General features: G+C 42.5%; 2 protein-coding genes across 4 annotated transcripts in view; one reads left to right on the plus strand and one right to left on the minus strand.

Moving 5' to 3' along the window:
* Med12l (mediator complex subunit 12L) overlaps positions 1-12,974 on the plus strand; it is a 292,238-nt gene that overhangs the window by 103,884 nt on the left and 175,380 nt on the right. The gene's annotated exons all lie outside the window — the stretch shown is intronic.
* P2ry14 (purinergic receptor P2Y14) overlaps positions 2,209-12,974 on the minus strand; it is a 36,406-nt gene continuing 25,640 nt past the window's right edge. For all 3 annotated transcript variants that reach the window (XM_028763663.1, XM_028763662.1, XM_028763661.1), the window contains exon 2: positions 2,209-3,643. In XM_028763663.1, coding sequence (XP_028619496.1) covers positions 2,606-3,619 — 1,014 coding nt within the window. In that variant the 5' untranslated portion in view covers positions 3,620-3,643 and the 3' untranslated portion in view covers positions 2,209-2,605. The remainder of the gene's footprint in view (positions 3,644-12,974) is intronic.

Below are 12,974 nucleotides of genomic sequence, written 5' to 3' on the forward strand. Positions count from 1 at the left end.
TCACCGAGTGCTGAGTCACCTGTGCTAACTGTATATCAGGACATAGAAAGTGACTTTCTCAGCCGAAAATGTTTCCTTTTGTTGCTAAGAGATGAGGGTGGATTCTGAGGAGGTACGCTGGGGAGGAAGGTTTTATGAAATGTCTTCTGGGGTCTCCTCCCTCGGTGGTCCCTCTATCATTTTGGTGTACATTGTTGCAAATGTTCTGTGATCTGTTTCTTGATTCATGTGGCAGCCATTCCTTTCACAAAAACACCTTAAAATGCATGGCACCAGAACTTGGATCAGTTAAGGATAGAAATGGAAACTTTATTTAAATATAGAAAGCAGGGAGATTTTAACAATTGGGGACTTTTAGTTCTAGACTGTAGTAAAAATCTAGTAAAATACCCTTCTCCTAGATTTCTACATTTAGATGTTACAGGATGGCTGTTGATACATCATGTCCTAGCTACAGATGTATCTTCATTTAATTTACACAATGGAGAATCTCACTCATCTGTTAAACAATGGTGTCATGATATTTCCAAACAAATGGATGGACTAGAAAAAAAAAATCACACCAAGTGAGGTATCCCAGACTCAGAAAGACAAAGCTGGTGTGTGTTTGCTTATATGTGGCTATTAGTTGTTAAGTCATGATAACCAAGCTACAATCCCTAGATCTGCAGAGGGTAGGCATAGCATGAGGAAGTAAGGGAGAAGATAGACCATGTTAGCAAAGGGAAATAGAATAGACAGATATGGATGGATGGGAGGATGGAGTGGGAGGACCAAGAGAGAGCAGGGCAGGAGATGAGCATCTGGGAGGGAGTATGAGGAGAGACAGCTAAAGTTAAAGAGCATTTGAGGAGTAGTGTGTAAAACTTCCTAAAATGTATACATAGATGAAAATGATCTCAATGAAATCACCAAACAGTGAGAGAGACAGATTCCCAACTGGCCATCTCTTGTCATCAAATGAAGCTTCCAGTACCAGGGTTGGGTTACATCTTATTGAGTTGTTGGTCAAAAGGACCCCAAAACTACCCAGGTTGTCAAAACTATAGATTGTTCTCCACAAGATGACAGCAAAGTTCCATCGCTGAAGACAACACCACACAAACCATTAGACATAGAGAGGCTGTGCTGGTGCCTACACAGAGCCTTCACCCTGATGTTCCAGTGTCTTTGGTACAGGAGTGTACTCAGCACCAAGGCAGCCACACCCTTTATCTACAACTGGATAGTGTCTGCAAGATATTCTAATGTCTCCCACAAAGCTTGTTGGGAACAACCAATCACTACTTGATTTGACTTAAGGCCCAGCAATGTAAAAGCCCCCTGAGTTTACATTTCTTATAAAAATGAAGAGGTAGTTGGCTAGGCTCAGGGGCTTGCTTTTTGGTAAGGTACAGGTTCTCAGATCAGTGTCCCTTTTTCATACTTCTGTCTTCCGCTACTGTTGATGTTGCCTTCTCTGTCACGTGAGCTTCTGTGGTCATTCTGTGTTGTGGCCTCATCTACAGAAGCACAAGTAAAATGTTCCTGTGGCCTCTTTAGCCACAGGATTGTCTGCAGAATGTTAGGTTAATCCCCTGCTGCCAGCACTCTGCCCCCATTATCGCTAGTTGTTCCCGCCTCCAATAATAGTTCTGGCGTGTGCACCGCTTGTTGCTCAGCTGTGGTTTCCAGTCTCCTTATCTGCCTGACATGTTGTTTCCTAAACCTTCTTGCTTTCCTGTTAGTTTTCTCCTTTGGCATTGTGATGACAAAGGCCAAAGGGGAGAGTGACTTTCTCAAGGACAAGTTTCATTTGTATAGTGGAGAAAAGAGGTTAGAGGTTGAAGACAGAACTCATATGACCAAAGCCTTTCTTAGCCCCTTTCTTGCCCTCTTGCATTTGCTTCAGTCACCTGGTGTGAGGAGATGTGCTCTGGCTATGAGAGCTATGAAGGATATCAAACACAGCCCTTTTCCCATCCCCCCACACAGGGGGTTTAGTCACCGAGATCTTCTGTCTCAGTACAGGCTGCATATGGGCTAAAGTGTGAACAGGGCTTACCGCATATGAGTACTCATTTGGGAAAGTCAGAGACAAGTCGGATATTTCTGCTTTCTGTGTAACCACCTTTCTTGCACTGTGGCGTGTGGCTAAGCATACACGGATGTGCAGAAACTCTGGGGGTACTCTTCATACGTTGATTATTATTAATAAGACAAAATTCCTGATGGTTTTGAAGACAGTTTGTTTATTGGCACATACATAGTACAAAGTATGAAATAGGTATGAGTGTTACTTAGAAGAATGCTTAGGAGGAACATCTGAAAGACTGGGTGTCTTCTAAGAAGCCAGTTAATAGAAGAGGAGGAGTTGAGTTTCGGTAACTCATAGACCAGCACCCACATGCCACTTCTCTATTCATTTGATTTCTAGAAAATTGTGATGTGTTACCGGCTTTCATTTTACATGGAAACTTATATTTTATTTTTATTATACTTTTTTTTGGACTTCATACATATTATTGGATAATATTGCTAGCTAAGTTATTTGTCGTCATAAGCCTGCTTTTTATTCATAATTATCCTGTAACAAGATTGATAATACTTGGGAGGGGACGGCAATTTACAAAGTATCTGTGCTTTCATGAATTGTGTTTTCCCTTTTGGTTTTGGAAGCCTCTAGGTCATTCTGGACTTTCAGTGACATGTGTAACTTCTTATTTAAGACTTCTCTAAACGGCTGGCATAAAAAGAAATAAATAATGGGGTCCAGACACACATTTGCAGCAGAGAGTAGCAGAGTGAATTCCTTCACATAGAGCAGGGTCTCCTTCGCCTGGCAGCTGTAATGACCTTCCGTCTGACTCTTTGTGTAGGGGATCCTGGCAATGTGGTAAGGTACAAAACAGACAACAAATACGAGCACAATGCTGAATATATTGCGGCTAGACTTCCTTTTGACTGAGATGGAATTCTTTCTGGACTTAAGGTGAGACTTAAAGATCTTCCTCGTGATGGCCGTGTAGAAGATGATTAACAGAAGGAACACAATCCAGAAAATGCTCACGAAGATATAGTTAGACGCTTTGTGCCACTTCTGCCCCAGCTCGTTTTTGAGGTCCATACACTGGACTTTCTTAACATCCTTGACACTCTGGTTTGTCAGAATGATGTTTGGGACAGCAAGGAGAAGCATGAGCGTCCATACAAGCACGGACAGCAGTTTGCTGTAGTTCACTGACTGCACAACAGAAGTAAAAAGAGGCTTTACAATTTTATAGTACCTGTCAAAGCTGATGAGCCCAAAGAACACGATGCCGACGTACATATTAACATAGAAGATCACTGCAGAGACCCTGCATACGAACACATTCACCTGCCAGGGACCGAGGCCTGAGTCACCAAGGATTTTGAAAGGGAATGTCAGGCCCATGAGAAAGTCAGCCACAACTATGTTCTTGAGATAGATGATAAAACTCTTGGAGCTGGGCACATAAAAGAATATCCATCCTGATATTCCGTTGAGGAGGATCCCTGTGATGAAGACCACACAGTACAGCACGGGGATGATCTGCCGGGTGATCAGGACGTTCCAGGGGCAGGGCTGCTTTGGAGGTTCTGTGGTTGAGTTGTCCATCTTCTCACTTCTGGAGGCAAAGACCTGGATAGAAAGGCAGGCTAGTTACTTAAAGCACAGTTTATGGCCTTCAAGTCATTTGTGATTGGTTTCTAATGAAATGGAGGAACATAACCCACGAAACGGCGAAACCCACCAAGATTGTGAACCACTTACTCCCTCTCTTCTGGTTTTTTTTTTTTTCTCTCTATTTCTCCATGTTCAGGAATGTCAGAGGCAACAGAATCCAGGATACGAAAGAGAGAATTCCAGCCACTGAAGGACAGGGTAGAAGAAACATATACATCAGCCAAAGAAAATGTTATTTTTCAGGTCTTTCCTCTATTGCCATTTTGTAGAATGTGTGGCTTCATTCTTGACTTGTACCTAGGAAATGTGGTTACATCATCTTCCCTTCACTGCAAGTCTGTGACATTTGTTCCCAGGAACTGCCACAGGGGAACAGAGCTACCCCTTCCCCTCCCGCACCCCCAGTTTTAACATCTGGGGAGACTGCTGTGTGGGTTTTGTATATTATCTTATAGGAATAGGCTATGTTTAGCAAAAGGAGAAGTCGAATTTTATTTTAATTGATCTAACTTCTCACTTGCTTCTCTTTTTTTTTTTTTTTTCTTTTTTTGGTTTTTCGAGACAGGGTTTCTCTGTGTAGCCCTGACTGTCCTGGAACTCACTCTGTAGACCAGGCTGGCCTCGAACTCAGAAATCCACCTGCCTCTGCCTCCCAAGTGCTGGGATTAAAGGCGTGCGCCACCACCGCCCGGCCTCACTTGCATCTCAAGCTGTAACCTACATATCACTAGGGATACTGCTGTATTGAGAACAGAGATTCCATGGCCCCGGAGTTCAACATGATGACTGGTCTAGGAATCTGAGTAGCATGCTTATTTATTCGTTAAAGTATACAGAAATAATAAACTGTGAAGAATGTGAACACAAACATGTTTTCTATATAAGGGCTACAGTATTACCATCCAGGTCACCTAAAAACCTAGTTTGTGGTTTTTAATAGTTCCATCCTCACTATCCAGCTCTGTTCTCTCTTATACTGCCAATACAAAAGCCTGCTTGAAAACAAGGCATAGTGCTCACCTTTATTTACTAGAGCATTCCTGAGAGATCTCGAGGCTGTTTTAATGAAGAGAATAGGTCTTTCTGTAGGAAGGTTTGGCATGATCCATGGTAGCATGTAGCACATGCTGAATTAGAATGATGTGCTTGAGATTCAGCACATTATCCACCTTGGGCAGGGCTAATAAAATACAACATTTTCTTATATGCATTAAATTCTGAATCAAATATTATGTAGGTTAAATGTCCCTTTTCTTAAACGTACAGAAGGAGAAATATTTGAGTTTTGGTATATCTGTGTGTATGTGCACAGGTGTCTGCAGGTAAGCCATAGATCAGATTTGGGGGCTTCCATGTTTCTCAGGAGATAGACACTTTTTGGGTTTTTTGAGACAGTGTCTCCTGTTAACCTGGAGCTTGCTAAGAAGACTAGGGTGAATGTCCACTCAGCCCCAGAAATCCACTTTCCTTCACTCCCTAGCACTGGGATCATTGGTATGCACCATTACTTTCTTAGCTGGATTCTGGGATTGAACATAGCTTTTATTTATTTTTTTCTGACCCAGGAAGCACTTTATTAAATGGACACTCTTCCTATTGGATACAATTAGTTCACATCTCATATGTATCATATACATGTAGACCAAAGGTAATGGGTTGCTTTCACATCCTACTACATCCATATCCTCTTATGATAAGCCTTTTTCTCCTATTCTTGTTCAGTCCTGACATATGCGCGTGTGCGTGTGTGCATGCATGTGTGTGTCTCCAGTTCGATGGGTCCTTCGACTTTCCTGGAGTCCTTTTAGGGGTTGGCCTTTCTTTTGGAGGAAAGTGTTGGCTGTTGTGTGCTTGTGTTTTAAAGCCCTTCTATTTCTCTAGTCATCCTCCAGGTACTACTGCATAGAAAGCCTCCATTTTCTTTGCCAGTCTTTAAAAATGTCTGTAGCTGATGTCCTTTTAACTTTAATTTTGATTCAACCCCAATCTCACATGCTGATGTCTATGACTCTGCTGTAGGAGAGACTCAGCCTGCTGCATAAACTGACAGTGTCCTAGCAAGCTGAAGCCCAGCGGCTACCTCTGCTGATCTTTTTCTGGTGGGTCCTGGATAGCCTAACTTGGCTTCTCTAGTTCTTAGCTACTCTACATACACTGATACAACTTGTAATTTGACAAACATCTGGCCTTCTGCCACAGGCATCTGTGTTAGTTAGCTCTCACTTGAGAAATTCTTGTATGCTCTTAGGTTGAATTGCAGACCCTTAGAACTAACTCTTCCACTAAGCTTAAACTTGGGTCTACCTTGACTACATTACAGTCCAGACTTCAGAATTCAGGAAGAGAAGCTGTACACAGTCAGTCAAACTTTACTGACGTGCGAGACTAGGGACAGGAGGTTCATTAACATGGACAATAAACCGATAGTGTCCAAACCTAGGGCTGTAATTCAAGCCACTTCCCCAAACACAGTTAGTGGAATTTGCAAGAACATGAAAGTCTGCCACATCCGGCCTGAGTACTTTCTGTGTTCAGCATCTTGTGATTGTGCCTGCAGATCATGAAAGATTCTACTGGAGGAGGGCAGGGTGTGGTGATGTAGGCGCTTGTGCCCTCCAGAGTATGGTCCTGCTGTTCTCCAAACAGGAAACACTACAACCTGTGGGTGGCAACCCCTTTGGGGGTTGTGCATAAGATATCCTGCATATCAGATATTTACATTATGATTCATAACAGTAGCAAAATTACATTTATGAAGTCGAAATGAAACAATTTTATGGTTGGGGGTCACCACAATGTGAGAAACTGTATTAAAGGGTTGTAGCATTAGGAAGTTTGAGAAGTGCTGTCCTGGAGGCTATAAAACGGCAACACGTTGCTAGCCTCTCCACCTCAGGTCTTATCTGGGTAGCCTTGGTGGTGCAGTGGTAAAATTTAACCTGCTACTTCTGGACCAATCCAGTGTTTCTTAGCTATGGACTCAACATTTCCAGCTCTTTGCTGGTGTCTGTTTTATGTAGTTACATGTTCAGCAGCAGCTCTGGCCTCTGTCCACTAGGTGGCAGCAGCATTCTGTGGTTGTCTGCAGACACGGGACTAATTGCTAGAACAGCTGCCTAGTGGTAGATGGGTATGATGCCCCTCTGATACAGGAAGATAATTTAGCTGTCTTTTTAGTGCCAAACCTTATGTATATATACACAACATTATCACTGAAGATTTACTGCTCTGTTGGAGTAGTGGAAGGCTCTCCGACGTAATGAGTGAAAGAAAGCATACACGTAAGATGCAGTGGCTTGTAGTTAGAAGTTGGCTCAAGCTCGTAATAGTTTTGATAATGTCATTAGTGCCAAGTGCCTCTGTCTGTCAGCTTCTGAATCTCTAACTTGAGAGCACGGTGGCTACCTCATAGGGTTCCTGTTTGTGTAAGCATCAGACACCTGGCACCGGCAGCGTGTGAGTCAGTGGGAACATCCTCAGAACTGGGCATGAGTAAGCGAAGGACAGAATAAGCAGAGCATCTGGAATGCTTTGCCTCAGCCTCTTGGTTTCCCTTGCTTCTGCATATTTACTTAGGCTCACATTCTTCTGTGCTGAGATACAGGAACAGCAGGAAGCACAGGAGACCGTGTGTACAGTGGTCTGAGCTTACCTGGGTGTTTAGCCCAGCATCCCCCCACCCCCGCACAGTAGTGTGCGCTGGGAGGTGATGGCTCGTCCATTCTTGTTACTGGAAGGTAGCCCTCAGGACTAAGGGTAAAATACACAACTTTGTGCTCTTATTCAAGAGTCTACCCTAGCCTTTGATGAGACTGGCACGGAGCTATGTAGTCCTGCCTTCAGAGTTTTTACATCTGCTTACTCTCTCTGGAACTTGAGGGCTAAGTATCCAGGTCCCCGCTTTGTTTTGTTTTCCCTCTCCCAGAAGTGTTTTGGAATCAGGGCCCTATTCTCTAGAGCTATTCAAGGAAGTGAATCTCTGACCTTCTTTGGCACTGAAGAGCTGGTGTTTGCTTTCTCATGGAGTTGCACTGAGACCTTCCGTTGTGGACCTTGGACCATTAGTGGATGTATTTGCTTGTATGCACAGAAAGCAGATTTCTTTTTCTGAGAAAGCAATAGCTTTTACTCCAGCAACTCCATAGCAAGCACTGGCTGTGTGCTTGCTTAAGAGTCAGGGTTAGATAGCCAAAGGGAAGGACTATAAATGCCCAGGAATGGCAGTGGGAATGGAAACGCTGCCCAGACACGGTTCCCTAGATGTTTAACCCTGGAGTGTGTGTGCTCTCTCCCTGCTCTGAGTATTGACCCCTGTTTCGGGGGTGGGGTGGGGATCGGTGACTTCTGATTTTAAAGGATTGTATTGACAGTAGCTTGTGAATTCAGCAGCACTTAGATGAATGCTTTACTAAGTATGTCACGTGATTAGAGAGCAACCACCCCCCTTTCAGAATTTGTAGAATTGAAGAGCAGAGGTACACGAAGGGTGCTCAGGGTGCACTCAGATAATCTTAGACTGACCTTGTCTTAGTCCTTGTCCTGCAGACTGGGATTCACTACTGAGCTAGGTGTCTTTTCCCAGCATTCCGTTTGGGATTATTATTATATAAGCCATCTTTACAGTAGATTTTCATAAGATCATTTAAGTGTCTTAGAAAACAGTTTTCATTTTCATCTTGCTTTGCTCCATGGCAGCTATCAGATGCTGTTTCACTGCTGCCTGATAACGTGTGTGTGTGTGTGTGTGTGTGTGTGTAAACACTGATAATAATAAGCCTTCCTTTCTGTTGATCGCTATGGCTGAAACGTGTTTCAAGCTTATGATTTCCTTGGACCCTTTATTCGGCATGTGTATATGTATACATGTATAGACCTGCATGTGTGTGTGTGTATGTATACATATGTACATATATGTGTGTGTGTATGTATGTTACTGCTGTGTCTTGGTCTGTCTTTCATACTCACTACATTCTCTAGCTGTAGCTGCTGTCCTTTGAAAAACACTTGATATTGTATGCACATACAGTTGTTTGTTTTCAAAATGGCTTTCCTGTTCAGTGGAATACTCATTTAACTTATACAATATAAACTAATGCACAATAGAGAGCCCAGGAGCACGTGAGCTCCGCCTGCCCTCCTGCATCCCGTCCCTGCTCCCTACCGCTTTTCCGTCTTCCACTCAGAGGTAGCCTTCTCCCGAATTATGTGTTTCTCATCCTCTTCCTTTTAAAATAAGTGATTCCGATTCATATGTACATGACTACCTTCGTAAAAATTGCTCAGGACTTTTAACGATAAGGTTTTAAGACTTTGAAATAAAACTCAGGGTTATGTTTCTCAAGTTAATCACGTTGGAAAGTGTGTTGGAACTATTCAGTGAGAATAAGCATTTACCTATCCTGTGGTGGAGTATTTTACCTTCTAGGGGAGACTACAACATGTTTGCTGGTGTGTATCAGGAATTATGAGCCAGTGGGTTATTGAAGTACTGTTAATAGCAAAAGCCTAGCACTAGTTCAGATACTTGATGAGAGTACATGGTAAAAAGGTCTTTGTTTTCTGTAGAAATTAGAGATCAGATGAATTACAGCTGTGAACTTTTAAGTCCTTGGGAAGTTTTGGAAGATGGATGCAACCCTCATTTTGTTGGAAAAAAGTAATCTAGAAAGCTTGAATATATGATTCAAAGTAGTACCTGCTGTGTCCTAGAGCAGGGAGTGGAATTAAGGTTGTTGATGTTTAAAAGCCTTAGTTAGTTATTGTGTTCAGCTAAAATAATCCGTTTGCCTAGTTTGCTCTGTATGGTAACCCTGCAAATGATTCTTAGCCATAGCACGAGTGCTGAATGATCTAGAACATCTCAGATTTCCACAGGAGGCAGACAGGTAAGAGAAACTTAGTGTGTTGAGCACATCCCCACGGATGGCATCAAGAGCCCCAGTCATGTGTCTTGTAGCTCTGTTCTCCCCTAGAGGACCCTACTGCGACTAACCTATGTATACACACTTGGTGGCAAGTACATAGAGAAGCCTGGTGGGGGTAACACTGGCCTGTCACTCACTGTGCTAAATTCTTCAGCCTGAGCAATCCCCACTGTTCTCTTGATGGTTGAAGGAAGCCCCTACCCTGCTATGTGTGAGTATGGTCAGGCTGCACAGACCCAAGTGAGGCAGGTTTGTATGTAGCTCTGAAATGCCACTGACACAGTTGACTTGTGGAATAGTGCGGTATGGGGTGGGGGAGGGTTGAAAAAAGTAAGGGAGTAGATGCTCATTCCTTAGGTAAGACAATAGGGTTGTTTTATTTATTTTGTTTTGGTTTTCTTTTTGTGGAGTTTATTAGCTACTTAGCTGGTTTTGGTCCTATGAAGTTCAAAATAAAAATGCAAAAGGTTTTGGTCCCATAATCAAAAATTGAAAATAAAATGCAAAAGTTTAACCTTCTGGCTACTTTCTGAAGGTTCTGTCCTTTTGTGCCAGGCTGAATGGAGCAGATTGTGTGGTTTCAGTCTATCTCACAATCCTGAAGCCTTTGGGTCTATGCGAATTGACAGGGGTCTGGCAAGAATGACCACCTGACTTTGTCAGGCACTACCAAGGAGTAACAGAAATAACTGGTGGGCTGGGGCTCTGTACTGTCAGTCTAGCAAGAATGAAATCTAAAACAAGCAAAGATTCACTGGGGCAAAGGTAATCAGAGCCTTGAGGTCTGCCTGGGATTGTGTCTCTCTGGTTTTACTGTAGCTGTGGACATGGTGATCTCAGGCCAAATGACACATTCTCAGAAGCTGTTTCTCTGTGGAGGCTGCAGCAGACACACTCTTGCTTGTACCCTGTAGCACCTCAACAGGTGTATATTCTAAGTGTCTCTTAATTACTTAAAGTAACAGGGCTGAAGAGCTAGCTCAGTGGTTTATAGCTCTTGCAGACACCCAAGCTTTAGTCCCAGCAGCCACATGGTGGCTCATAGCCATCAATAAATTCCAGTTCCAGGGTATCCAACTCTTTCTTCTTATGTCAGAGGGTACCAGCACACAGAAGTTGCACATACTTGCATAAGAGCAAAACATTTATAATGCATATAACATAAAATATTTACATCTTTAAAATTAAATAATATTTCCAACCTCTCCCCATTTGTATGTATACCATTGTCCTGAAGGTGAGGCCCCCGGGGCAGGGTTTACTGCTGCCCTCTGCTTTAGGAGGGCTCAGAATTGTGTGTGGCAAGCATGGCAGCAGCTCATGGTCCACTGACTTTTGGATGAATTTGTTCACATAGCTCTAGGCAGATTAAGCATTGGACAGTCAAACGATGAGTGTGCTCAGAATCTGCAGAGTTTTAAAGTGTGTTCTTCTGTAAATTGTCACATTGAAAGTAAGACACATTATGTAGACCTCTTTGGCCAAAAGCTAGAATCATTGTGCCTCATGATTTATTATACATAGTCATCCCAGTGGTCAAGCATGGGTGAATTTTTAAGAATTTACTTTATTATTAATTTTTGTCTCCTTCAATCATAGCATCACAAAAAGCCAGTGCTGTGATTGAGAGTAGGCACATGCTGTAATCTTTTGTGATTTTTGTATTATCATTTTGACACATATATATGTGTAAATAGATAAAAATCTTATTTTATGTGTACAGTTTGAATCTTCCTTGCCCAAAATACTTGGGACCATAAGAGTTTTAGATTTCACTGTGTTTGAGTTTTTTTTTCCCTTTTGAATGTTTACATAAACTTTACTGATAAGGTGTGACTAAGTTGAAAATCTAAATGCTCACTAGGTTTCAAATTTGATAGCACCTTGAATTTCTTCTGATTGTTGAAGTAGTATATTCCTCCACGTTATTCATGGTGTAACTGTGGCTGTCATGTATTCGTCTGGGTTGGGTGCTCTTACCACAGTTCCGTTAGTCAGTTTCTTTCAGAGAACAGAATTATAGGAAGTTATGATTTAACGTCATGAGTTACAACTTCCCAGGACTGAGACAGGGTAACAGTAACAATGTGAACCCTGCTTTTAACATGGTAAAATGAACATTTAGGCTTAGAAGGGTCTATGTGAATGCATATTCTCAAAGTGATTAGCCTATTAAATATGAGTAAAAGATCTATTGAAACATTAAGGCAGAAACAATTCAGTGTAACAGAACGTTAGATGTATGTGGAACTTTAGCACCATATTGCTATCCTGTAAGAAACCACTCTTGGTTGTCAGTTCGGTCTCTGTGAGCTCCCGTGAGGCCAGTTGTGTCTGTGGGTTTTCTTGTGGTGTCCTTGACCCACCTGGCTCCTACAATACTTCCTTCCTTTCTTATTCAGAATTCCCCAAGCTCCCCCTAACTTATGGGTGTCGGTCTCTGTATCTATTTCTATCACTTGCTGGCTGAAGCCTCTCTCATGACAATGGGCTGGGCACCAATCTATGAGTATAGAAGAATATCACTGGCAGTCATTTTTTATCCTAGGTTTTATCTTTGGGTTCTGGTTCTCAGGCTGTGTCAGGGGTAGGCACTCTTGTGGCATGGGTCTCAAGCTGGACCAGTCATTGGTTGGTAAGTCCCACAAATTCTTTGCCACCTTTACCCCAGCACACTTCTCAGGCAGAACAAATTATAGGTGGAAAGGATTGTGCCTGGGTTGGTGTCCCAGTACCACAGCTAGAAGTCTTGTCTGGTTACAGAAGATGGCTGGTTCAGGCTCTGTATTGCTAAAAGTCTTAGCTCGGGTCACCGTCATAGATTCTCGTGAGTTTCCATGGCACTAGGTTTCTAACTTGTCCTAGAGATGCCCCAATTCCTGTTGTCTCTCCTAGTACTCTCTCCCTCCATGCCCCCCACCTAACCCCTCCTCTTTCCTTCCCTACTCCCCTCCAGGCACAACTAGGCTGCATTGTCTAGCCTTACTTAGTAGGAGAGGAGATGTGCAAAAATACAGCAGTGCCACTTGCCTATATAAACTCTTTTTGAACTCATGCTACTTAGCTTAATATTTCAAGCTCTTTTAAATTGCATTAAAAGTAATCTTTTAGAACTTTCCACAACTTTAGTTGACAACACAGTAGCGTGGCTGGGCGTGTGAACAGAAGCTCCTTAAGAGTCTTCCATGATCTTGAAGAGTGAAAAGTGATCCTAAAGAAGAAAAGTTTGAGCACTCTGGCTAAAGTGTATGTAACTGTGTTTTCTAATAAAATAATTTGAAATTCAGTTTGTTAGTTTTAATACTTTAGCTTCCAATCTGTGTATACTAAGCAATATAAATACCAAAAAGACTGATAAAGTA

Source organism: Grammomys surdaster, unplaced genomic scaffold, assembly GCF_004785775.1.
Source record: "Grammomys surdaster isolate TR1022 unplaced genomic scaffold, NIH_TR_1.0 139, whole genome shotgun sequence".
In the NCBI taxonomy this organism is placed as follows: Eukaryota; Metazoa; Chordata; class Mammalia; order Rodentia; family Muridae; genus Grammomys; species Grammomys surdaster.